The sequence below is a fragment of the Ascaphus truei genome, chromosome 4 (genome assembly GCF_040206685.1).
Source record: "Ascaphus truei isolate aAscTru1 chromosome 4, aAscTru1.hap1, whole genome shotgun sequence".
Taxonomy (NCBI): domain Eukaryota; kingdom Metazoa; phylum Chordata; class Amphibia; order Anura; family Ascaphidae; genus Ascaphus; species Ascaphus truei.
Window position 1 is genome coordinate 2,187,804 of NC_134486.1, and position 27,877 is coordinate 2,215,680.

Sequence of the window (27,877 nt, forward strand, 5' to 3'; positions counted from 1 at the left end):
TGTGGGGGCAGGGATGTTTATGTGTGGGGGGCAGGGATGTTTATGTGGGGGCAGGGATGTTTATGTGTGGGGGGCAGGGATGTTTATGTGTGGGGGCAGGGATGTTTATGTGTGGGGGCAGGGATGTTTATGTGTGGGGGGCAGGGATGTTTATGTGTGGGGGGCAGGGATGTTTATGTGGGGGGGCAGGGATGTTTATGTGTGGGGGGCAGGGATGTTTATGTGTGGGGGGCAGGGATGTTTATGTGTGTGTGGGGGGCAGGGATATTTATGTGTGGGGGGCAGGGATGTTTATGTGTGGGGGGCAGGGATGTTTATGTGTGGGGGGCAGGGATGTTTATGTGGGGGGCAGGGATGTTTATGTGGGGGGCAGGGATGTTTATGTGTGGGGGGCAGGGATGTTTATGTGGGGGCAGGATGTTATATGTGGGGGCAGGGATGTTTATGTGTGGGGGGCAGGGATGTTTATGTGTGGGGGGCAGGGATGTTTATGTGTGGGGGGCAGGGATGTTTATGTGTGGGGGGCAGGGATGTTTATGTGTGGGGGGCAGGGATGTTTATGTGTGGGGGGCAGGGATGTTTATGTGTGGGGGGCAGGATGTTTATGTGGGGGGGGCAGGGATGTTTATGTGTGGGGGGCAGGGATGTTTATGTGTGGGGGGCAGGGATGTTTATGTGTGGGGGGCAGGGATGTTTATGTGTGGGGGGCAGGGATGTTTATGTGTGGGGGGCAGGGATGTTTATGTGTGGGGGGCAGGGATGTTTATGTGTGGGGGGCAGGGATGTTTATGTGTGGGGGGCAGGGATGTTTATGTGTGGGGGCAGGGATGTTTATGTGGGGGGGCAGGGATGTTTATGTGTGGGGGCAGGGATATTTATGTGTGGGGGGCAGGGATGTTTATGTGTGGGGGGCAGGGATGTTTATGTGTGGGGGGCAGGGATGTTTATGTGGGGGGCAGGGATGTTTATGTGTGGGGGGCAGGGATGTTTATGTGTGGGGGCAGGGATGTTTATGTGTGGGGGGCAGGGATGTTTATGTGTGGGGGCAGGGATGTTTATGTGTGGGGGGCAGGGATGTTTATGTGTGGGGGGCAGGGATGTTTATGTGTGGGGGGCAGGGATGTTTATGTGTGGGGGGCAGGGATGTTTATGTGGGGGGCAGGGATGTTTATGTGTGGGGGGGCAGGGATGTTTATGTGGGGGGGCAGGGATGTTTATGTGTGGGGGGCAGGGATGTTTATGTGTGGGGGGCAGGGATGTTTATGTGTGGGGGGCAGGGATGTTTATGTGTGGGGGGCAGGGATGTTTATGTGTGGGGGGCAGGGATGTTTATGTGGGGGGCAGGGATGTTTATGTGTGGGGGGCAGGGATGTTTATGTGGGGGCAGGGATGTTTATGTGGGGGGGGGCAGGGATGTTTATGTGGGGGGGGGGCAGGGATGTTTATGTGGGGGTGTTACTGTCTCAGCTGGACCTGGGAAATAATTGAAATGATAAAATCAGGACAAGCTGCATTTTCAGGACAAAGCCAGGTCACCTCCTTCTTATCAACAGTGTCCGGAAGGAGGAAGTGAGGCCGCGTCCCTGAGAGTAAGAGGAGGGCGCACATCTCCATGCAGGAGTGACTCTCTCTCCCCAGCACAGCATGTGGCACTTACTCTGTGCTGGGCTATAAACTACAACTCCCAGCAGCCTCTCGGTGTGAGCATGCGCAGTGGGACACAGAGCAGTGACCCGGATGTAGTGAGTGTCTCCACTTCCTGGGACTCAGACCATTGCAAACAGAAGGAGACCCTGAGATTCGCCTGATTCAGCACAGAGACCGCAGAGGCAGCAGCACCCGAGCAAGGTGCGTGTCCCCCTGCTGGGAGCTCACCTGCTGCTGCGGGCGGGGGGTCAGGGTGGGACAATCACCCCCCAATACCAACTGCCCCATGTGTCACTCCCCCCACCCCCGTGTGTGACTCCCCCCACCCCCGTGTGTGACTCCCCCCACCCCCGTGTGTGACTCCCCCCACCCCCTATGTGTCACTCCCCCTACCCCCATGTGTGACTCCCCCCTACCCCCATGTGTGACTCCCCCCTACCCCCATGTGTGACTCCCCCCTACCCCCATGTGTGACTCCCCCTACCCCCATGTGTGACTCCCCCTACTACCCCCATGTGTGACTCCCCCTACTACCCCCATGTGACTCCCCCTACTACCCCCATGTGTGACTCCCCCTACTACCCCCATGTGTGACTCCCCCTACTACCCCCATGTGTGACTCCCCCTACTACCCCCATGTGTGACTCCCCCTACTACCCCCATGTGTGACTCCCCCTACTACCCCCATGTGTGACTCCCCCTACTACCCCCATGTGTGACTCCCCCTACTACCCCCATGTGTGACTCCCCCTACTACCCCCATGTGTGACTCCCCCTACTACCCCCATGTGTGACTCCCCCTACTACCCCCATGTGTGACTCCCCCTACTACCCCCATGTGTGACTCCCCCTACTACCCCCATGTGTGACTCCCCCTACTACCCCCATGTGTGACTCCCCCTACTACCCCCATGTGTGACTCCCCCTACTACCCCCATGTGTGACTCCCCCTACTACCCCCATGTGTGACTCCCCCTACTACCCCCATGTGTGACTCCCCCTACTACCCCCGTGTGTGACTCCCCCTACTACCCCCGTGTGTGACTCCCCCTACTACCCCCGTGTGTGACTCCCCCTACTACCCCCGTGTGTGACTCCCCCTACTACCCCCGTGTGTGACTCCCCCTACTACCCCCGTGTGTGACTCCCCCTACTACCCCCGTGTGTGACTCCCCCTACTACCCCCGTGTGTGACTCCCCCTACTACCCCCGTGTGTGACTCCCCCTACTACCCCCGTGTGTGACTCCCCCTACTACCCCCGTGTGTGACTCCCCCCTACCCCCGTGTGTGACTCCCCCCTACCCCCGTGTGTGACTCCCCCCACCCCCATGTGTGACTCCCCCTACTACCCCCATGTGTGACTCCCCCTACTACCCCCATGTGTCCCCATCTTCCCCCGCTCTGGAGCGCTGCGTGACGCGCTCTGCCGGGCCGCGCTCTGGAGCGCTGCGTAACGCGCTCTGCCGGGCCGCGCTCTGGAGCGCTGCGTGACGCGCTCTGCCGGGCCGCGCTCTGGAGCGCTGCGTGACGCGCTCTGCCGGGCTGCGCTCTGGAGCGCTGCGTGACGCGCTCTGCCGGGCTGCGCTCTGGAGCGCTGCGTGACGCGCTCTGCCGGGCCGCGCTCTGGAGCGCTGCGTGACGCGCTCTGCCGGGCCGAGCTCTGGAGCGCTGCGTGACGCACTCTGCCGGGCTGCGCTCTGGAGCGCTGCGTAACGCGCTCTGCTGGGTGACATCACCCGTCTCCGTTGCCACCCGCAAAAGTTATAATTGAACTTTCGGCGACGTCGCTGGTGACCCGGCCATTGAATGGTTCAGAGGTTGTCACATGTGGCGACAGCCGCTGAAAAATCACATTTTATCGGGTTCCAGAATTTGTGTACCTGTACAGCCTGGGGTTTTAACACCTTGATTATGCAGCTGGAGTCAGACTAATTAAGAAGAGAAGTAAACATAATTATGCCCCTTTACAAAGCATTAGTAAGACCACACCTTGAATATGGAGTACAATTTTGGGCACTGTGGCGAAAATGGGGGGTAATCAGCGCATTAATAAAGGCAGTGGGCTCAGCTGGTTACCCCTATTTCGTATTGGGGATGAAGGGGTTAATATTATATGCTGTCCCCCTTTTAAGACTGCTAATTTAGGAACAAATGTTATGCATAGATGAAAGACACCCCCCCCCCCCCCCCTGGGGAAGTACCTCAGGCAGTGCCAGGCCTCTTAGGTAGGATAGGGTTTCCTATGGGGGTCCTAGTTGAGCTAGGGGCCCTGGGAGGTAGGCAGGCAGGGGCAGCAGCTGGGGCTAGGGGAGAGCAGCCTAGGGTCCTGTTCTCAGACAAGCTGGGCAGGGCACATAGTACAGATCACCCTGTGCTCCCAGGTGATCTGCATCCTCTGCATAAGAATATCTATGGAGTATCAGCAGAGGTGGCAGACAGTGTAGAGAGGAAGGCAAAGGGGGAGTCAGTCTTCAGCCTTCAGAATGGCCTCTGTGAGTTTTTCAGGGTGCCATTCAGGATGAGGAATGCTCTGGCTACCTCCCACCGCCTGGTCAGGAGGGCACTAGAGAGAGTGCAGAGGTATGTGGGGACATACAGGGAGAGGATAGTTGGCTTCAGGCAGATCTGTGGTTTGTCTCCAGGACAGGTAGCAGCAGTGCTAGCCAGGGTTAGGGAGACAGGGACGACCAAAGTCTATCACACCAATATGCTCAAGGAGGACATAGCTCTGCTAGATCTCCTAGGGGAGGCTAGACAGGGAGGTACCATAGAGCAGGTGAAGATAGGGGCTCGGCTGAGTGTCAGGCAGAGAGCAGATGCCAGGGCTATGCTAGAGCAGTATAGGGCTCTGTTCACGGACAAGCCAGAGAGGACACACATCACTGAGCACCCAGTGCTTACAGGGGATCTGAGACCTCTGCATAAGCACGCTTATAGAGTGTCAGCAGAGGTGAAGGGCAGTATAGAGAGGGAGGTGGAGGAGATGCTGGCCCTAGGGGTAATTGTACCATCCCAGAGCCCTTGGGCTTGTCCGGTAGTCCTAGTGCCTAAGAAGGATGGGACCACCTGGTTCTATGTGGACTACCGGCAGCTCAATGCAGGGACGGTTTCAGATACCTACCCCATGTCCCGCATGGATAAGTTGCTGGATGAACTCGCGGGGGCAAGGTATCTGACCACCAGGGATCTCCGTAAAGGGTACTGGCTGATCCCTTTGACCCAGGAGGCTAGGGAGAAGTCGGCTTTCATCACCCCAAGTGGCCTCTATGAGTTCTTAGTGATGCCATTTGGGATGAAGAATGCACCGGCTACCTTCCAACGCCTGGTCAATCGTTTGCTAGAGGGCATGCAAGGGTTTGCAAGGGCTTATCTGGATGATATTGCTGTGTTCAGTAACTCCTGGGAATCACACGTACTTCATGTAGCTGCGGTGCTAGCCAGGATTAGGGAGGCAGGTCTCACCTTAGAACCCACCAAGTGCTTAGTAGGGATGGATGAAGTATTATACCTAGGGCATAGGGTGAGTGGAGGGCACCTCAAGCCAGAACCAGCTAAGGTAGAGGCAGTAGTGCAGGGGCCCACTCCCAAAACCAAGAAGCAGGTCATGGCGTTTCTAGGCACTGCAGGCTACTACAGAAAGTTTGTTCCCCAGTATAGTGCCATTGCCAAACCCCTGACTGACTTCACCCAGAAGCGACAGTCTGTGCTGGTTGTCTGGTCTCCAGCCTGGGAAAAAGCATTTCAGGCTTTGAAGACTGCACCCATCCTTGCCGCTCCAGATTATTCCAAGAAGTTTCTGGAGCAGACTGATGCCTCAGACGTTGGCATTGGTGCTGTGCTCAGCCAGGTGGGGGGGGAGGAGGTCAGGGAACCTCCAATGATGTTTCTGGGCCGCAAGCGGCTGCCCAGAGAAGGGGCATATGCCACCATTGAGAAGGAGTGTCTGGCCATAGTATGGGCGCTACAGAAGCTACAGCCCTCTCTGTATGGCAGAACCTTCACTGTTATCACTGACCATAACCCCCTAAGTTGGTTGCAGAGGGGTCGGGAGAGAATGCCAAGCTCTTGCGCTGGAGCCTTGCCTTGCAAGAATGTGACTTCACCATTCAGCACCAGAAAAGCAGTGAGCATGGGAACGCTGATGGCCTCTCCCGACAGGACCATCCCCAAGACCTAATGACTTCAAAAACCCTCCGGTCTGCCCAACCACCAGAGGGGGTGGCCAGGACAAACCTTGGGCTTTGAGTGGGGGAGGTGTGGCGAAAATGGGGGGTAATCAGCGCATTAATAAAGGCAGTGGGCTTAGCTGGTTACCCCTATTTCATATTGGGGATGAAGGGGTTAATATTATATGCTGTTCCCCTTTTAAGACTGCTAATTTAGGAACAAATGTTATGCATAGATGAAAGACCCCCCCTCCCCCCCCCCCCCCCCCCCCCCCCCGGTTGGGAGATGCCGATGCGTCTAGTAGATGAAAGACTCCAGATTCTTACAATGTCACTTAATCAGGATGTTTCTGAGTAGCAGGTCCTGTTACTCAGCCTGGATATTTCACACCTTGGGACCAAACTCCAGACATTGCGTCCCCAGGAATGAGTGGCCCCTTTTTACTTAGCAGTGCTACCAAGCTGCTCACTGAGCATGCTCAGAGTTATCTGAGCTGGCTGTAGGATTTGCCCCTGTGACATGGCAGGTTCTGATGGGAGGAAGATAATTCCTTGCCAATGGGATGAGGCTTATGTAACCCTTCACAGGTCCTTGTCCTTAAAAAGGCCTGTACCCCTCATTCCTGTGTTGTTGCTGTTGCTGTTACCTGATTTCTTCAAGCGGATAAGACCTAAGTACAGCGGCTACGATTCCAGAACGCAAGGGGTTAAAAACATCGCAACAAGGAAACTTGCCCTGCTTCAGGATTTCGTTAGCCCTGGGGATTCAGAAAATCCCCAGAGAACCAGAAAGGACTTTGCACATTCACAGAAGGATTGGACTGGCTATTTATTTGGCACTTTGCAAAAGGACTACATTTTAAAGGACAATCTTCTGGTGCTTGGGCACCTTTCTGGACATTATCCTCTGTTTCTCTACCTGTGAGTGTAATTATTAAATTTATTCTGCAGTTGTCATGTGTTTGCCTATCAAGGGAATAAATCTCAGTTTATTTTGCTCAACCTGTTCTGCTCAATCAGGATCCACGAAATATAAATGTGTTATTAAGCGCGTCTCCCGTCACAGGCACCAATTCTAAGAAAAGACATTATGGAACTAGAGAGAGTGCAGAGAAGAGCCACCAAATTAATAAAGGGGATGGACATTCTAACTTATGAGGAGAGGCTAAATTAGATTTATTTACATTAGAAAAGAGGCGTCTAAGAGGGGACATGATAACTATATACAAATATATTCAGGGACAATACAAGGGGCTTTCAAAAGAACTATTCATCCTGCGGGCAGTACAAAGGACTCAGGGCCATCCCTTAAGGTTGGAGGAAAGGAAATTTCACCAGCAACAAAGGAAAGGGTTCTTTACAGTAAGGGCAGTTAAAATGTGTGATTCATTACCCATGTAGACTGTGATGGCAGATACAATAGATTTGTTCAAAAAAAGGTTGGACATCTTTTTAGATGGGAAAGGTATACAGGGATATACCAAATAAGTATACATGGGAAGGATGTTGATCCAGGGATTAATCCGATTGCCAATTCTTGGAGTCAGGAAGGAATTAATTTTTCCCCTTAATGGGGTTTTTTGTTTGCCTTCCTCTGGATCAATAAGTAAGTATAGATATAGGATAAAGTATCTGTTGTCTAAATTTAGCATAGGTTGAACTTGATGGACGTACGTCTTTTTTCAACCTCATCTACTATGTAACTATGTAACACCAGTAATGTTCCATAGGAAAGGAGGGGAAATCCATATACAAAGGAGAAAAAGCAAAATAGTATAATACTGCTTTTAATATTAAAAACACAAAGTATTCCACTTACATAAGTGCCTTTGTGGTGAGCGTTCAGACCACCCTGGGTCATATGGACAGACAATTTTCTTCACAGCAACAGCATCTGCTCCGCGGCCGTCACAGCATACACTGGGCTGATTAATGTAGTCCTCCACTCTGAATGTCACCAGCAAAGTGCCACTCTGTAGTCCACGACTCACCCAACGCGCGTTTCTACTTAAGTCTTCCTCAGGGGCTAATCTAACATCCTGCACTGTTTCCCTTCCTTAAATAACCCACAGCATTAAATTGCGGAGCGTCACGTGTGACGTCATCATGCGACGCGTCATCACGCATATTTGCATATTCTAGCGCTCAAAACTTTCAAAGTATTGGCAGTCAAAGCTGTTCCACAGCTATCCAATGGGCATGTTACATCACACATGTGCTTTGCACCACAGACCTTACAGCAGTAATCTCTTCAGCACTGTCAGTCCTGTCTCCTCACCAGCTTTCCTGCATGTGTGTACCTGTACAGCCTGGGGTTTTAACACCTTGATTATGCAGCTGGGGTCAGACTAATTAAGCAGCCCTTCTCAACTTAACCTCGTCACTGCTGCACTGCAAGCCTAAACATAGGTTTTCCAGGCATATGGCTGGTGACGTTCATTCACCGTGTCACACCTCCTCAAAGAAACAAATAAAGTTAGTTTGGCATGATCTCTCCTTCATAAATCCATGCTGACAATTACTAATAATTTTGTTTTCCATTAGGTATTCCTGAATATTATCCCGTAATAAACCTTCAAGTAGTTTCCCCACTATTCCCCTGTGAAAAGCATAAATAAGAAACACAGTCTGAGGTTATTTTGAAAACAGAATAACACGTGAATTTATTCAAGTCAAGTGCACAACGGAGACAGCTTCAAAACAAAAGCTCTCTAAATAATAAACATGGTATGCCATATATTTATACCCTAAATTCTAAAAAGTGTCCTCCCTCAATGGGGGCTTGCGCGTCACTAATATTACCTCATTTTGTAATACATAACAATATTAAAGTCGATGTCATTTTGTAATACATAACAATATTGTATAACTACTTGTCAGCTAGAAACCATTCTGGGGTTAAATGGGATGTGCCTATTCTGTCGCCTAGCAATATGTTATGAGAATAAGTCTACTGCAAGAATCTAAGCTTATCTCATGGGTTCTCATAACCTTTAGCCTGTTTACACTTTCAATTTGAAGCTGATTGGATGAGGAAGGGTCAATAAATTCACCTAGGAGCGAAAACATTCCCTTCTCTGCTTCACACATTTGTTTATACAGAAATGAAACACAGAAATTAAGACTCACATAGACAAGACAAGATGGATGATTGAAATATTCACACAAAATGGCTTCATCCTGAATGCTGTTATGTTGTTATGTCAGACCCCCTAATGTCTCAACTTCGTCAGTCCCTCCTCTGATTCTTTAAAACATTGTTTTTTGAGAATTATTTGTATGATTTTAGTCCAGAAACACGTTGGGAGGCACAAGGGTGCTCCATCATCTCATAATGCTGCTTGAGGGTGTAGGACAGTGCACGAGGGTGCCTGCCAAATGTAGTCATAGTCTCGTATGGCGTTACAGCCAAATTCTTGTCCAGAGTTAGAACATTGTACTTGGCATCTTCTTTCTTCAAGGGACTGCTGTAGATTGGTTCAGCAAACAATGGCATTATGTCTGCAGAGGGGGTGGCACATTTGTGGATCATGCCTTTGAGAAACGTAACACAAACATAGATGACAACGAGTATCACAATCATACACATTCAAAAATTTCGCTCCTAGTGATCCTACCAATCCAGTCAGCCCCAAAGGGTCCCAGTCTGTGTCACCTTCCTTCCTAAGTCTTTCTTGAATTTCTCCTATCTTATCTAACTCATGTTGTACCTTGTCACTCTGATCTTGGATGAAAACACAACATTGTTCTTTAATTAGGGCACATACACCTCCTTTTGATGCTAAAATGTAATCTAAAACCATTCTGTTTTGTAAGGCCATAAGCCTGATCTAAACCTGTTCTTGGTTTAATGATGAAATTAAAAACTGCAAAATTAAGGACACATCCTTCCTGTAAATTGTTATCTGACTGAACATACATTTTTACACAGGTTTCATTGGTTGGTGGAGACACTTGACCCATAAATTGATTCTTGTTCCTAGTGTGTGATACACCCTTTAAAGAGGTTCCCTTAAAAAATGGGAAAATACAGAAATTATACACATAATACTAAAAACCTTATTTTATGCAAGCAATCTTTCTTTGGATATGCAGTTGCTAGATAAAGGAAATGGCATCTATCTCTATCATCATATATTTTCAGCTACAGTATTACTGAGAATTGAAGGGGTTTGGTATCTGTGGAAGCGAAATGCATGATCCTCACCCCTGCATGCATTATATACATCATTCACTCAGAATATCAGAACAGACGATGTCTGCGATGGGTCAAAATGGCTGACTTATGATCCTTTCCTTGTGGCTGACACACCCCCTGGGTGACCCCCTCCTCTCGGTGGAGGTGCAACACACTTCTGGATCAAAGTTTTGCTGCATATGACACATACATAGAGAGTGATGAGTATTGCCAAAACACATACTAGAGCTTTCACAAGCCACGCTTCCAGGAAACCAATCCTCCCATCAAGGCTCAATTGTACATACACCTTAAATTTCTAACTTAAACACACTCTAAAGAATAAAAATATTGAGTCTCTGAAAAATGAAATGTTCTGATAGAAATCAGGAATATTGAGTCTCTGAAAAAATAGAATGTTTTGAGTCTTTGAAAAAATGAAATGTTCCTGAAAAGATCAGGCCTCTGCCTGGTATCTTCTTTTTCTCGTTGGTTAACGGTCAAAGTTTATGTCTCGTCAAAACGTTAACTTGATGCGGCTGTGCTTTAGATGACTTTGGTCTTTGGTGGAGCTGGAATGAGTTTTATGTGAGTCACGTGGATCCAGGAATCTTTGACACTTTAATTGCTGTATTGGTGGTTAGTATGGGCCCTTTCATCTGGGATGAAGAGCATGCTTGTTTAGGAACTACTTGACTTTTAACTCCGTCTCGTGTAGGTGCACTTTTATCATACCTTATGCCTAGAGAGACTCAAAAAATATATTAGTGGCATACAATACTTATTAATTGTTTTATTACCAATAGATGGTCCTTAATTCGTTCCTGTGGACTACTGATAGTCACAAGTCATCCCATAAGTGTCTCATAGGGAGATAATTTATACCTAGGAACAAATTCTTGTATCAATGTGTTTACTACTGTCTTAACATCCGCATATAGACAGAGGTATCTCCTATTAATGCTCCTCATATTTAAAACTAAGCAGCTAATGTGGACTTGACTTACTACAATCTAAGTTCCTGAGACTTTGGGCCTCAGCCATTGTCAAACCAATTGCTTCCATAATCAACTCTATCCTGTCTGCAGGCCATATTCCTAAGACCTGGAAAACTACGAGAGCTGTCCCAATCTTCAAAAGTGGAGACAAAAACACTGTCTCAAACTACAGACCAATATCTCTTCTCCCAATACACACTTGCTCTCATTCATGCCTCACTATCATCTCCTCCGATGCAAATGGTATCAACCTTTTCATAAAATACTAACTAACCTTAAAACTTGCTCCACAAATTAAACATCCCAATAGCCTGCACTCATGGCGATTATTCCACACACAGTCACTCCTACCACCCATTGTGGCCAAGCACTGCCATCTACAGCACTTATTCCCTCACCTACTACCTCTGTAAATTCCCCTCAAACCTTAGATTGTAAGCTCTTAAGGGCAGAGATTTCCTTTCCTATTGTCTGATTTTGCTGCACTTACTATTCTATTATAATTCCCTCTACTGTATTCTTTGTGAAGTGCTGAGTACATTTTTGATGCTATATATATAAATAAAGTCATAATACACTATAATACTATCCAAAGTCATGGTCAAAAATGTGTTCACTCCCAATTAAACAATTACTATACTAAGACAAATGCCCCTAGCCAATTCCAGTCTGGCATCCACCCCAAAACACTCCATTGTAACTATTCTGCTAAAAATATGAAATGCCTTGCATATAATGTATACCCTGCTCACTTCTGTAACTGTATTTGCCACTATGTATCACCTGTCCTTTAACTCTATACCTAGAACATATCCAAAAACGAGAGGTGACTCCAAATGCACCACTTTGGCAAAACATTCTAAAAATATTTTAACAATAACTACTTCTTATAATAAAATAGAACACCTATGGAAAAATAAATGGTTACAAATTATAAAATATATCACATATTCAGATAATAGTCAAATGCTTTTGTATAGGACTTCACACTAAATTTCTTGTAATATAATCTCTTTGCACAGTGCCGTACACACTGACAGCGTTATTTTTTTTTAAAGACACTCAGAGAAAAATTTCAGAGCTTGTTTATCTTGGGCAATTTGCCAGCCCGGGCGTTTCGCCAAAAAAGACCTTGAGGTGCAGAGCAGATAACAAAACAGTTTCTCCGTCTTCTATATATTAATTACTGGATTGAAACTTCAGCTCAAAATAAAAATATGGCCTCTCAAAAATAAAAATATGACCTTTCAAAAATAAAAATATGGCCTCTCAAAAATAAAAATGGGACAATTAACTAAACTGAGGTTAGATCAACTTATGAACACACCATATATAATTCAAACAATACATGCGAGCTTAAAAATCTCTTTGCAACATATCCTAATCCTATAGAAATGCAATTGACGTGTTTTTACTGGTCACACAATACAGAAACCACAACACAGACACACAAAGAACATAGACACAAACTTCTCTCCTACACAGCGAATCAGCTTCTCATATAAATAACCTGCTTTTAAAACTAATATTTTTTTTTATGCTCCGGAGCTTTTGAGTTAATTTTTCGTATCTTTTGCACATTCCTTTGGAGAAAAAGGGGGGGTTTTGGCGCGGTCTGTGCTGCTGTTATTCTGATTCTCTTTCTAGTTGCCAATAGAACAGAAGGAAAAAGAATATTTTCTGGTTTAAAAGACCTATTCGTGTGGCCAGTACGAACAAACCTTTCAAATTCCATTCCTTTTTCTTCTACTCTCTCTCTGTTAGGGCTGCTCTGCAATTACTGGCAACATGTCCTACCTTTTTACGCTTATTACACTTTCTGTCCCTTCCAAACACTTTCTGTCCCTTCCAAACACTTTCTGTCCCTTCCAAACACTTTCTGTCCTGGCAATGGTAAAATAAATGCAGCGGGACCCTTCTGTCCCTCAACAGAATTCTTTTGACCCATATTAACGTAAGGTATGTTTCCCTGTGGGATTTAAAAACACACGAGACGTTGCTCCCTGAGCTTATCAATCCCACAGAAAAAGACCCCTCTTTCATTTAAACATCTGCGCAATTAGTTGATAATAGTACAAACAAAACAGTGCCATTCACTGGCCAACAAAATATTTATATTGTCTCTTTTCGTTCTCTGTATTCATTCTTTATTATTTTCGTCTGCAGACACACAATCCTTTGAGAATTTTTGGTTTCCCATTATTCCCGGTTACAGAAATCAAATTTAATTGACCTGTACAATACTTCTTCGGTTACAGAAATCAAATTTAATTGACCTGTACAATACTTCGGCTACAGCAATCAACTGTTAATTGACCTGTACAATTTAGCGTTACAATAATCAGCGCAAGCTGATTACGTACAACTCTTTTGGCATGTTATTGTTCTGAATAGTGTAAATATGCAAATAAGGACCTGTCACGAGACTGTTCCCCAATCATATATTCTCACCATAATTAAACCAAAGAAAAACTTGAATCACTTCAGCGGGTCCAACCCAGTCCTGATAAACCTTATACTTTTATAACATGGATACAGATAAGACTTTCTAACCAGATATCCATGAACTCACTTGGTATGTAAATGACAAAACAGAGCAAATGTACAATCAGGGACCCGTCCTGCTCAGACAACAAAAATATTTATCACAACCCGGGACGGTCTGAAAACAATCCCTTTCATCATACAAACACTCACTTTCATCACCAAAACACCAAAACTTTTAACGGGACTCTCACCTTAGCCCCTAACAACTCTTAACAACTCTTACACTTTAAAATGAATACAGGAACAGAGAATAATAAATTCACGTGAAACTGCTAGGGATTCTTACTCGTCACATCAGATAAGACACCGTTCAAAAATCAGCTCCACTCACCACTCAAAAACAATTAAAACAGGCTGTTTGTCTAAAAAAATGCAGGTAGCCTTACCTTGATTCATATGAGCGCTCAGGTTTGAGTGATGGAGGAGTGATTCATCCGGGTGCTTGATTCCGATGATATTGAGTCCCTATTTCGGATTGCGCCATCTGTGAAAAGCATAAATAAGAAACACAGTCTGAGGTTATTTTGAAAACAGAATAACACGTGAATTTATTCAAGTCAAGTGCACAACGGAGACAGCTTCAAAACAAAAGCTCTCTAAATAATAAACATGGTATGCCATATATTTATACCCTAAATTCTAAAAAGTGTCCTCCCTCAATGGGGGCTTGCGCGTCATTAATATTACCTCATTTTGTAATACATAACAATATTAAAGTCGATGTCATTTTGTAATACATAACAATATTGTATAACTACTTGTCAGCTAGAAACCATTCTGGGGTTAAATGGGATGTGCCTATTCTGTCGCCTAGCAATATGTTATGAGAATAAGTCTACTGCAAGAATCTAAGCTTATCTCATGGGTTCTCATAACTTTTAGCCTGTTTACTCTTTTAATTTGAAGCTGATTGGATGAGGAAGGGTCAATAAATTCACCTAGGAGCGAAAACATTCCCTTCTCTGCTTCACACATTTGTTTATACAGAAATGAAACACAGAAATTAAGACTCACATAGACAAGACAAGATGGATGATTGAAATATTCACACAAAATGGCTTCATCCTAAATGCTGTTATGTTGTTATGTCAGACCCCCTAATGTCTCAACTTCATCACCCCACAGCAGTTGTTGGGCCCCCGGTTCTTCCCCGCAGGTGTCCCCCGTGAGTCCGCACTTGTACCCTTGGGCCCTCAGGTGGTCTCCAGAGGTCCCCGCAGACCTAAGGAACCAACCCTGTATGTAAAAATAAACAAACCTGTCATATAAATTTAAATAAATATCCCCCCCCCCCCCACCCAACACATACAGTAATGTGCAAAATAACTATTATCCAGATATGGATAATAGATTATTTGCCCATTATTAAACACATAAAACAGCATCAATACAGTAAATAAATAGAGTTCTACTTACCCCCTGGCAATGTAATGGCATCCGGTCATCAAACGGCTTCCGTTGGCAAAAAAATACATTGCAAATACTTTCAAATGCCAGTTAACCCCTTAATCACCTTAGCGGTTAATAACCACGAAAGTAATTAAGAGGTTAACCCACCCTGCACCCATTCATTTGTACAGTGGGTATAATATATATATATATATATCACCAATATACAAATTACCCAAATATGCAGAAATAAAACATGAAATCTGAATCTCAAAAACAGCACATTGCATGTGAAAATTAAACCAGCTCATTGCATCTGAAAATAATATCAGGACATTGCAAAATAAATTATCTCATATCTTCCAACAAAACAGCACCTAGACAAATATATACCAAATGGCATTCAAACAATTGCATTTTAGTGTGCACGTGATGCAATTAATCTGTGCATCATTTAACACTATGCCAAATCAATGTTCAAAATAAAATAAACAATTACCAACAAGATACAATGCCATCCAAACAATCAAATAAAAAGTAAGCAAGTAAACATTAAAAAAATGGCCATCAAATCAAAAATCAATTACAATCCAATCAAAATCAATTACACAATTCCGTATTCAATTCCTAAAACCAAACCATTGTGAAAAAATGTAAACTTCAAACTAACCACCATCTTACAAAATCTAACTACCAAAAATAAGCCAATATTAAAAAGCAAGCCCCTGAAATAAAAGATTGCAAAGACCCTGAAAAATTACATGTAACTAAATAAAAATAACATTACACACAACAATTTCTAAATAAAGATGCAAAATACATTTTAAAAACATGTAAAGAACTTAGAGAAACATTTGCAAAACAATCATGTAGTATCCCTGTGTGTATGTATCTCCAAAGGGATATACATAAATACAGGGGAATTAAATGGACATTAAAAAAAACCGCTTGCTGCATGGAGCCCTAAGTCCCAGTCAGCCTAAAGACTTTGTTTTCTGTTCTATTTCACCTGGGAGAGTCTAGTTTTTACCCCAGTCCCCCAGTAAGTGTGTGTTCTCCTGTATTTTGTAACTCACTGTGTGTACGCCTGTTTCTATGGAATAAATGACTGTTTTACTATTTTGTTTTGCCCAGTGAATGATCCCCGTATACAGATGTATATACCTGGTCTCCCGGGACAGTAATAGATACCCAGACTTTAACATTGGGAACTTGGACTCTAAAACTTGCTCCCTAAAACATGTCCCTAGAACTTGGACTCTGTAATTGGGGTTTAGAACAGGCTCCTGCACTGTGTTTTAAAACCCAATTGCATTGCTTGCCTGCGGGGCACAGATTTCCCATAGACTCACATTACACTTCCATAACACACAGCTCCAACAGGCAGTCAAGGCATTATATGCTGCACCAGCAGCTAGGGTGGTACACCAGGGATTCCCCTCAGATCTTTTTCCAATTAAAAGTGGCACGAGGCAGGGATGCCCGCTTTCGCCCCTGCTATTCGCCTTATGCATTGAGCCACAGCAGCAGGGGGATCGGCGAAGAAGAATCACTTTCCACGTGTTATCAGGTGTCCTGCACCACCACTACTGACGCCCTGCTCCTGACCACCTCACAGAGGTCCCTGGGCCAGATCCACTTCAGCTTTTAGATTCTATCTATTTGGGATATCGCTAAGATCCTGGGGGATCCCTGCTGTCAGATCGTCATATCTAGCTCCCAGCCACCCATCCAAGGAGAACTCACCTAAATCTATCAAAGCCATATTGTGGCATCATTCACCCCCTGGATATCAGTCTGAGCCAACCATAATGACCAGACTTTTTCGAATTTATCGGCCGAATCGTTAACTAAGCTCGTTAAATTCTCCATTCGGCAAATGAACCAAATTCTGTTTCTGATTTTGTCTATAGAAGGAATCGCATTCTGATTCCACAATGCTGCGGTCTCACACCTCATAGCGGTAGCAAAGTGTGCTATCAGCTTGTTACCCGATCTAGATACCTCATTCGTAGGTTTGCCTAATAAAAATAGCCACGGGTCCAGCTGAATTTTGAGCCCCAAAAAGATCCTCTGCAGCCAATCTCGGATCTGGGTCCAGACCGGCACTATTTTCGGGCAAGACCACAGCATGTGAACCAGATCCCCTTGTTCCCCGCACTGCCTGGGGCAGAGCGGGGAAGAGCCCGGGATGAATTTTGCTAATCTAACTGGGGTGAGATACCAGCGTAACAACACTTTATATGAGTTCTCCTTTAATGTTGTACAGATGGAGCTACTAGCTGCGGCTTTAAACACCGCAGACCAGTCCTCGTCCTCTAGTGTGCCCTGTAAGTCCGCTTCCCATTGGACCATAAAACGGGGTTTGTCTGTCATATCTGTGTCCGCATTAACCACCCCTCTGTACAAGGCAGATATCAGTCCCCGTGTGTCTGCACCGCGCACGCAGAGCTGTTCAAAATTCGTTAACGGTGGTCTCACCGGGTGTGCATTATAGTATGCCCGAACCTGGAGGTACCTCATAAATTCAGTGTTAGGTATGTCCGTTTCCGACTGTAATAGTTCAAAGGATTTAATCTTGCCACTAGCCTCCAGGTCCTTTAATCGCCTAATCCCCAATTTACGCCAAAGCGGAATACTCTTGTCTGCCAACCCAGGAGCAAAATCCGGATTGCCGTATAAGGGCGCCATAAGAGTGTGTTTGGAGGTTATTGAGCGATTACCTTTAGAAGCCTCCCAGACCGAGAGTGAGTTGAGAACAGAGGTCAGCGGAATGAGTACATCCTTCACCCGTGTCCTCGGGTACCAGATCAGGTCCTTGAGCTCAAGCGGGGCGCACACCTCCCTCTCCAGCGCCACCCACCACCTGAGCTCAGGATCTCCATGCCACTGCGTAATTTGGCACAACTGTGCCGCTTTGTAGTTGGATATAACGCTCGGAACCGCCAGGCCACCAGCTTCCTTAGCTTTCTGCATCATTTTTACTTTAATCCGTGGTTTTTTACCGTTCCAAATAAATTGTGAAATTGCTTTTTGAAGCCCTGTAATGTCTGCTCGTACCACGGCAATCGGGAGAGTTTGGAACAGATATAGAATCCGGGGAAGGATATTCATCTTGACGCTATAGATCCTCCCCAACCAAGAAATACCATATGCCTTCCATTCCTGTAGCTCTTTTTTGAGAGTCCTCAACAGTTTGGGATAGTTAGCCGGATATAGAGAGCTTGTCCTTTTCGTGATCTGCACTCCTAAGTATTTCATGGAAGAAGGACGCCATCTAAACTCAAAATTGAGTTCTATCAGCTTCTCCATTTCTCTTGGTATGTTGAGGCTTAAGGCCTCTGATTTAGTCTGATTTATTTTAAAACCAGAGATCTGGGCAAAACGCTCTAGAAGCTTGAACAGATTGGGTAGCGAGATGAGCGGCTTGGTAAGGGTTAGAATGATTTCGTCTGCGTACAAAGCCACTTTGTGCTCCTGGGAGTGGATTTGTACTCTAGAGATATCAGCGTTGTTCCGAATTTGTGCTGCAAGTGGCTCAATGCATAAGGCGAATAGCAGGGGCAAAAGCGGGCATCCCTGCCTCGTGCCACTTTTAATTGGAAAAAGATCTGAGGGGAATCCCTGGTGTACCACCCTAGCTGCTGGTGCAGCATATAATGCCTTGACTGCCTGTTCGAATATGCCTCCAAACCCAAATGCTCCAAGCGTGGACTCCAAGTATGGCCAATCAATCCTGTCGAAGGCCTTTTCCGCATCTAGGCTTAAGGCTATACTTCGAATCTCGTTGGTTCCTATAAAGTCTATTATATCCACAATCCTTCTAGTATTGTCGGCCGCTTGTCTATTTCTAATGAAGCCAACTTGATCCGGGTGGATAAGCCTCGGCAGGATTACATTTAATCTGTTGGCCAGTAGTTTAGAATAGATTTTAACATCTGTATTAATTAATGATATTGGCCGATAGCTTTGGCAACTAGTGGGATCCTTATCCTCTTTATGAATTACTGAAATTGACGCCTGGAGCATCTGCACCGTGAAAGGCTCTCCTGCTAGTACTCCATTGAACAGCCGGAGCATATGTGGAGCTAGAACTCCGATAAATTTTTTATAATACAGGTAGGAGAACCCGTCCGGGCCTGGGGCTTTTGACGCTTTTAAGTTTTTTACTACCGCTTCCAATTCCTCCCTTGTAAAGTCGCTTTGGAGTGCCTCTCGCTCTAATCTGGTCAATTGTGGCAAGGCCGCGTCCGCCAGGAATTTCCGTAGTTTACTACTTGTCCTAGCGTTGTGAACCACCTTCTCCCCATTGTATAGCTGTGCGTAAAATTTCGCGAACTCCCCTACTATAACTTTGGGGTTTGAGGAAATCTGGCCCTCTGCTGTTGTGATAGACTGAATATTAAAATTTGGTTTCCGATTACGGAGTCTGGTGGCTAGCATAGTGTCCGGTTTATTAGCTTTCTCATAGAACTTCCTCTGAGTCCAACTCATGTCTTTCTCAGCCCTGGAGGTAAGGAGGAGGTTTAGTTCAATCCTAACATCCTTCAACTCCTTCAAAGTATCCTCTCTACCTGTCCGGTTATGTAGTATAGAGAGCTCGTGTAACCTTTGATATAGCTGAGTTAATTTGGCTTCCTTTTTCTTTTTCCTATTTGCAGCTATACCGATTAGTACCCCTCGTATCGTGGCCTTATGAGCCTCCCATAATATAGACTGGGAATCCACACTGCCACTGTTTATCCGGAAGTAGTCCGAAATTTCGGCTTTGACTTTTTTCTGTATCTCCGGAATTTTAATTATCGATTCGTTTAGCTTCCAGTTTGCTCCTGGCCTGACATACCCAATTTGACTGCATCTTAGCTCTATCGATGCATGGTCCGACCATGTAATATCATGTATGCTTGTGTCGGAGATTTGTGGGACCATTCTGCCCGATACAAAGAAGTGGTCAATCCTACTGTAGCTGTCATGGGGATGGGAATAGAAGGAGTAGCTACGGTCTCCTTGGTGCAGCTCTCTCCAGATATCCACTAGGCCAATTTGTTTTAGTCCCTTCAGTAATGGGGTATTTCCCTCCCTCCTTATGGTTTGCTGGGATGTGGCGCGATCCACTCTGGGGTTCATGACTGTATTGAAGTCTCCTCCCAAGACTATATGTCCCTCAGCCCACTGCTGTAGCTTCTGGAAGAATGAGTTGAAGAAGTCTGTTTGTCCTTCACTAGGTGCGTATATACATGCCAGCGTTATTCTGGCCTGCTTGAGGAGCCCGACCAGCACAATGTACCTTCCCTTAGGATCTCTTTTGATCTTTTCAACCTGGAAGGGGGTGTTATTATGTATCAATATAGCTACTCCTTTCTTTTTTTCCGCACCTGACGCTAGGAAGAACTGTCGGTAGTGTGAGTCTAGGAATTTTGGGCTGTTTCGTGAGCTGAAGTGTGTTTCCTGGAGGAAGACCACATCTGCCCTTTTCCTCTTAAACTCTGCGAAGGCGACCCTCCGCTTATGCGGACTATTGAGCCCTTTGGCATTCTGTGAGATAAAAATTACCGCCATGTTATGGTGTGGTGTGTGTGCTGTGGTAGTTTATAATCAAACTTGCTCTTACCCAGATCCCTGGGCTCTTGATGGACTTGTGATTCGTAATGCTGGCACCTGTAGAGCGGTTTCAGTCTTTCGCCGGTTGGGGCTGGGGTGAGGAAGGGATAAGACATGAGGGAAGAATACACATACATAACACACTTAAAAACAAAAAGAACCGTATTGGTCCTGATAGACCTCGGGTTCATTGCCCGGTAGAGATCTTCTCTCCCTGGACCCCCCTCCCCCCTGGTCCATCTCCATGGCTCCAAAAACCGGCCACGGACATCCAGGTCTTTGCCAGGTAGGTAGGTCATGCCCCACCTCCTGGAGTTGACGCACATACCTGCAGGCAGAGTGGTGGCTACTCCCCCCTCCGCCGGCAGTTATGCTTAGCCAAAACCTGACATCTAACCTCTAAACTAAGTGAAATTTTAGCCATTCTTAACCATAGTTTAAACCATAACTACCCTTATCTCTCCTCACTATCTCCAGATTTGCTCCCTACTCTATCTTCATAAACCCTAAACTAGTTATTCCCTTAATTCAACAACCCCCTCTTCCCCCAATATCGTTTCCCTCATGCTCTTGGTCCCAGCCGGCTCTCATACGCTATCATCCACGGGGATTTATCCCTTCCTGACAGCATATTGATGTTGACTAATTATTTATTATTTATTCCCTCCGTGCCCCTTAGCACCCCTATAGGTCTAAACTCCCCTTGGTGCTCTCTTTGCTCTTTGGGCCCTCCCGCGCTTCCCACACCCCCCCCCCCCTCCTCCTCCGCTGCCCTCCCACTCCAAACGACGAGGCCTCCGCCCCCCGCACCGCCAACAGAGTTCCGGTCCCAATCGCCTTGCTTTTTCATGTGTCTCTCCCCGGCGGCGGTACTCGCGCGCCCCCGCCAGGGAGGACCGCATCACTTCCGGGTTGTCGCCTCTCTCCAATCGTCACGCTGACATCCGCTGGGTCCTCCGCTGGAGTCTCATCTGCTGCTCTCGCGAGATCTGGCACATCTACGTCACTGGTCTGGGCGAGGCGCGCTCAGTCGGAGGCGGATCCTCACGGAGAGAAGGCGGGTCCGGAGGCAGCTCCCTGGGCGGGTCTCGCTTGCGGAGCATTCCCTCCCGCCGAAAACCTCGCCGCCATGAAAGTCTTCGCGCCTCGTCTCCTCCTTCCTTCTCAGGTAAGTTGAAAGTCGCCATTTTAGGACCCGAAAAGCGGTGCTATCTCCATAAGATCCACGTCTGATAGTTAAGTCCCCGTGGCTTGCTAACTTAGCACTGGTACTGTCTCCCATTAGGGTGATTGTTTGGCTGTTCAGAAGGGTATCAACTTTCTTTTTTATCGCAACAGGCGCAACATAACTTCATGATCTTTATTCCAAACGTTGTTTAGGAACTTTTGCCACCCCCCCCCCGTCTTTATCCAGTCTCCTTTCCTTCGGGGAAGAGGATCCCTGCCGTCTTGGTGGAATCCCCCGCACCCCCAGTTTTTTCAGGAAAGCTGCCCCCTCCGATGGGTGTTTGAGCACGTGTGGTCTGCCATTTTTTATGGCCACCAGGGCAAATGGAAATGCCCATCTATAATGGACCTCACTGTCTCTTAATGCCCTTGTGACATGGCCTACAGCTCTCCGCTGGGCCAGAGTGAGGGGGGACAGGTCTTCAAACACCGTGAGGGTGATACCTTCAAAGGTGATATGGGGGGTGGCTCGGGCAATCCTACTCACCTCCTCCTTTATGGAGAAGTAGTGGAGCCGGAGGATAACATCTCTAGGGGGATTTGAGGGCAATGGCCTTGATCGTAGGGCCCAATGGCACCTATCCATCCTTAAGTCGGATTCCGGTTTGTCCGGCAGGATAGAGGCCATCCAGCGGGTCAGCAGGGCCTCCGGGTCCAAGATCTCCTCCGGGATCCCCCGGACTCTTAAGTTATTTCGCCTGACCCGATTTTCCCCATCTTCTTGTCGGGACTCCAGGTCTATCACTCTCTGCTCCAAGGCTTGCACCCGTGAGTTAGTTTCCGTGTGTAGATTTGAGCTGACATCCATTCGCTCCTCCAGCTCATTAGTCCTTGTCCCGATCTGAATGAGATCTTGCCGGAGCCCCTCCACCTCCCCCCTGAAAAAGGATTTCAAATCTACTAGCAGCCGAGATATTTCTTTTTTTATTACTTTGGACTGCTCCGCCGCTGCCCTCGAGCCCTCTGCGTCTTGGGCTGAATCGGAGTCAGAAACTGCTGACAGCTCCGCAGCCCCAGCCTTGCTTTGTCCGGTGAAGTAGGCCCTGACATCCGACTTGCGCCGGGTCTTCTGCCTCGTCGCTGCCATAATTTTTTTGGGGTTATTTGCCGATCCGGAGAGAGTTTAGGTGTCCTTAGCGCTAGTTCAATTGTTTTGAAAGTCAGTTTTGATATAGATTAGTTGCTATATTCTGCCGGCGGTTGGTGGAGCTGTGTGACTACACGACCATCACCAGCCAGCCGCGCATGCGCATCCCTTTCTCGGACTCTTTTTGGGGTTGTTTTGTGTTAATAATCTTAGGTTTAAAGCTTATACAAAATGCTATATATTTTTCCAAGAAACAAGGATTCTACTAATTACGTTTCTTCTCTTTCATACAGACACATCTGGTATCCAACACACATTACTCAAGGAACGTTATATCTCAGCACCTTCAGAGCAGCACTGCCCACTATACCAGCATGGATAGAGGGGCACTGCCCACTACCAGCATGGACAGAGGAGCACTGCCCACTACAAGCATGGACAGAGGGGCGCTGCCCACTACCGGCATGGACAGAGGAGCACTGCCCACTACCAGCATGGATAGAGGGGCACTGCCCACTACCAGCATGGACAGAGGAGCACTGCCCACTACAAGCATGGACAGAGGGGCGCTGCCCACTACCGGCATGGACAGAGGGGCACTGCCCACTACCAGCATGGACAGAGGAGCACTGCCCACTACCAGCATGGATAGAGGGGCACTGCCCACTACCAGCATGGACAGAGGAGCACTGCCCACTACAAGCATGGACAGAGGGGCGCTGCCCACTACCGGCATGGACAGAGGAGCACTGCCCACTACCAGCATGGATAGAGGGGCACTGCCCACTACCAGCATGGACAGAGGAGCACTGCCCACTACAAGCATGGACAGAGGGGCGCTGCCCACTACCGGCATGGACAGAGGGGCACTGCCCACTACCAGCATGGACAGAGGAGCACTGCCCACTACAAGCATGGACAGAGGAGCACTGCCCACTACCAGCATGGACAGAGGGGCGCTGCCCACTACCAGCATGGACAGAGGGGCGCTGCCCACTACCAGCATGGACAGAGGAGCACTGCCCACTACAAGCATGGACAGAGGGGCGCTGCCCACTACCGGCATGGACAGAGGAGCACTGCCCACTACCAGCATGGATAGAGGGGCACTGCCCACTACCAGCATGGACAGAGGAGCACTGCCCACTACCAGCATGGACAGAGGGGCGCTGCCCACTACCAGCATGGACAGAGGGGCGTTGCCCACTACCGGCATGGACAGAGGAGCGCTGCCCACGACCGGCATGGACAGAGGGACGCTGCCCACTACCAGCATGGACAGAGGAGCACTGCCCACTACCAGCATGGACAGAGGGGCGCTGCCCACTACCAGCATGGACAGAGGGGCGCTGCCCACTACCAGCATGGACAGAGGAGCACTGCCCACTACAAGCATGGACAGAGGAGCACTGCCCACTACAAGCATGGACAGAGGAGCACTGCCCACTACCAGCATGGACAGAGGGGCGCTGCCCACTACCAGCATGGACAGAGGGGCGCTGCCCACTACCAGCATGGACAGAGGAGCACTGCCCACTACAAGCATGGACAGAGGAGCACTGCCCACTACCAGCATGGACAGAGGGGCGCTGCCCACTACCGGCATGGACAGAGGGGCGCTGCCCACTACCGGCATGGACAGAGGGGCACTGCCCACTACCAGCATGGACAGAGGAGCACTGCCCACTACCAGCATGGACAGAGGGGCGCTGCCCACTACCAGCATGGACAGAGGGGCGCTGCCCACTACCAGCATGGACAGAGGAGCACTGCCCACTACAAGCATGGACAGAGGAGCACTGCCCACTACAAGCATGGACAGAGGAGCACTGCCCACTACCAGCATGGACAGAGGGGCGCTGCCCACTACCAGCATGGACAGAGGGGCGCTGCCCACTACCAGCATGGACAGAGGAGCACTGCCCACTACAAGCATGGACAGAGGAGCACTGCCCACTACCAGCATGGACAGAGGGGCGCTGCCCACTACCAGCATGGACAAAGGGGCGCTGCCCACTACCAGCATGGACAGAGGAGCACTGCCCACTACCAGCATGGACAGAGGGGCGCTGCCCACTACCAGCATGGACAGAGGGGCGTTGCCCACTACCGGCATGGACAGAGGAGCGCTGCCCACGACCGGCATGGACAGAGGGACGCTGCCCACGACCGGCATGGACAGAGGGACGCTGCCCACTACCGGCATGGTCAGAGGGGCACTGCCCACTACCAGCATGGACAGAGGAGCACTGCCCACTACCAGCATGGACAGAGGGGCGCTGCCCACTACCAGCATGGACAGAGGAGCGCTGCCCACTACCAGCATGGACAGAGGGGCGCTGCCCACTACCCGCATGGACAGAGGAGCACTGCCCACTACCCGCATGGACAGAGGGGCGCTGCCCACTACCAGCATGGACAGAGGGGCGCTGCCCACTACCAGCATGGACAGAGGGGCACTGCCCACTACCGGCATGGACAGAGGGGCACTGCCCACTACCGGCATGGACAGAGGAGCACTGCCCACTACCAGCATGGACAGAGGTAAGACATCTGGTATTGTAGCTGCCCACTACCGGCATGGACAGAGGTAAGACATCTGGTATTGTAAGGGGGGGGACTTTAGATATGGCTGTCCTGACACTATAATAAACGTAAAGTTTTTAAATGTACCCTAAAAGGCATTGTTTAGGGGATTCTGCAGAGTATCAGGGGATGTGGCTAAATCTGCATATCCTGAATCTGATTGCACTTTGCAAGAATAAAAAATAGATATTTGTAAATGTTGTGATTATACAAATCAAATAATATAAAAAACAGGGGTTTCTATGTATAATCTGATATGTTTCTCATGCAAAAATAGAAGTTATACGTTCATATTTCCTAACCAGGCGAGTATATTAAGTAGAACAGCGTTCAGAGTCCACTGTCCAGATGGAGACAGTGGGTCAGAAAGGCCCCAAATTGCATGCACTCAAATCCATACAAATGTGTGTGTGATTGTATTACGCATTGTAGTAAAATAGTCTTATCGTGAAATAAGCCCCAAAGCAGATGGTCTGGAGATCTGATAATGGTTAAAATAACTTTTATTAGTATGTCAACAATAAATAAAAGGGGTTATTCCCATATCCCACGGGCAGTGACAATTGCGGTTTGATGATATACAATATGTAATCCGCTAGCTGTATATGTGTGTAGCGAAAATAGGGTTAATCAGCGCATTAATAAAGGCAATATGCTCGGCTGGTTAACCCTAATTCGCATTGGGGAATCAAGGGGTTAATTTTATATGCATTACCCATGTATTATTTTTCCTCTGTGTGTTGTTGTCCCCATTTTGCAGGATTGCAAGTGCCTGCAATGCTGTATGTGATTTTATGCTTGCATTACTGTTTTTAGGCACAAGATGGGGCTGAGAGAGCCGAGCCGCCAGTTACTTGGAGACGCGTGGCGCGGTCTCTTTGTTCCATTGGGAAGCATAGGTATCCATTACTGAGGCTTGAACTCGTAACCGCGAGGTCAATTGAATCAAACGGTTGCGGTTTCAAACTCAAGTGGTTACCAGATACAATGTATCCCGTCCCGGTTAGAAGCGTAACTTGAAAGGCAGCAGGCAATTGGCGTAGGAACCCGGCTAACCGCAAGTCAATTGGCGTGGGAATCCCATAGCCTTAATATTGCCGCCTCCAAGAGAAGCCTCTAACTCGGGAGCGGAACGGGTTAGCCACCTGGAATTTGGTGTGCAGCCCCAGAGTAACACCCCAAGCACAGACATATTAAAATTATAACTGTGATAAGGGAAACACATATTTTTAATAAAGTGTATTTTGGGCTGCAGTTTTTAAAGGACAGGCAGGATACATTTTTTCTACTTGCCTTTGTAATGCAGCCAGTGACCAAATGTTTTTACACATATGAGCTGGGGGCACTTTCTTCTCAAACTTCAGGGACCCCCTGTTGAGGCCTTGCCTGTAGGTCTGGGGAAGTGTTGAAGTTGAAAGCCCCCAGAGCCGCAAGTGTGAATTAGCCGGGATGTTTGTTGAATGGGATATTCTGGGCTAGTTCACACTTTGAGGGCAACTCCTAGCCTGGGAGTCGCCAGGTCAAAAGGGGAGTACACATATGGTAAGCAGCCAAGGTGTCAGGTGACACAGGCGCTGTAGCAGTCGGAAATCCCTGTAGTGCCCACTCTGCAAACTGTGGGCAAAAAGGGGATTGGTGGGTTAAAAGGTTCCCACGAAGGGGATTGGGCAGGTATGTTGGAGATATGGTATCAGACCCTATATACATGCCCCCCAAGCTATCCCTGGTGTGTTTCTTTCTTTCTTTCTGTATGATGTGACTGAATTTCCAACTCGCTTCACAATTGGATAAGAGCAGCATCGATTCCAGAACGCAACGAGTTTATTACAACGGAACCAAGGACATAACTCTGCTTCAGGAATTCATTAGTGCTGGGGGTTATCTAATGAACCCCAACGGACCAGAAAGAACTTTGCATCATTCCAGGAAATATTGGGTTGGCAATTTGTGCCCTTGCAACAGGACTACATTTTAAAAGACAATATTTCGGTGCTTTGTTTCTTTGTTGGACATTTTATCCCGTTCTCTCCCTCAGTAAGTGTTTTGTCAAGTATATTCTAAGGTTGTCGTGTGTTTGTCTATTAAGGAAATAAATGTCACTTTATTTTGCTCAACTTGTATGCTCAATCGAGATCCCCAAAATATAAAATTGTTAATAGAGTGTGTCCATCGTGACAATGAGAACGCGGGCAGTTTATATGATGCTATAGGGTAGCCATATGTAACAGTTTGTATAGTGACAAGCGGTTGCTTTGTCTTAATTGGGTGAGGTTTAGTTCCCCTGCTTGAGGGCAGTAATATAACAATGTATCTGAAAAGAGTCTTCGTTCACTAGTCTCTGATTCATTTATTGGGGGCCGTGATGTTACACTGTATCCGATAGTATAGCTGGCTACAGTGTGCTTTACAGGATTGTCACAAACAGACTGTGGAGGCCTCCCCGGTGTGTTC

At 47.5% G+C, this 27,877-nt stretch overlaps 2 protein-coding genes across 2 annotated transcripts in view; both read left to right on the top strand.

Annotated features, from left to right (window-relative positions):
• The window catches only part of LOC142492503 (uncharacterized), a 73,686-nt gene that overhangs the window by 36,006 nt on the left and 9,803 nt on the right, over positions 1-27,877 (top strand). The gene's annotated exons all lie outside the window — the stretch shown is intronic.
• LOC142492505 (uncharacterized) lies at positions 1,751-27,688 on the top strand. Its single transcript, XM_075595192.1, has 2 exons — positions 1,751-1,848; positions 23,134-27,688. Exon 2 carries the CDS (start codon positions 23,215-23,217, stop codon positions 25,432-25,434), a length of 2,220 nt encoding a protein of 739 aa, XP_075451307.1. The 5' UTR covers positions 1,751-1,848; positions 23,134-23,214; the 3' UTR covers positions 25,435-27,688.

Excerpts from the sequence above, each read along its gene's own strand:
- LOC142492505 (XM_075595192.1), top strand. The coding sequence starts at position 23,215 with ATGGATAGAGGGGCACTGCCCACTACCAGCATGGACAGAGGAGCACTG.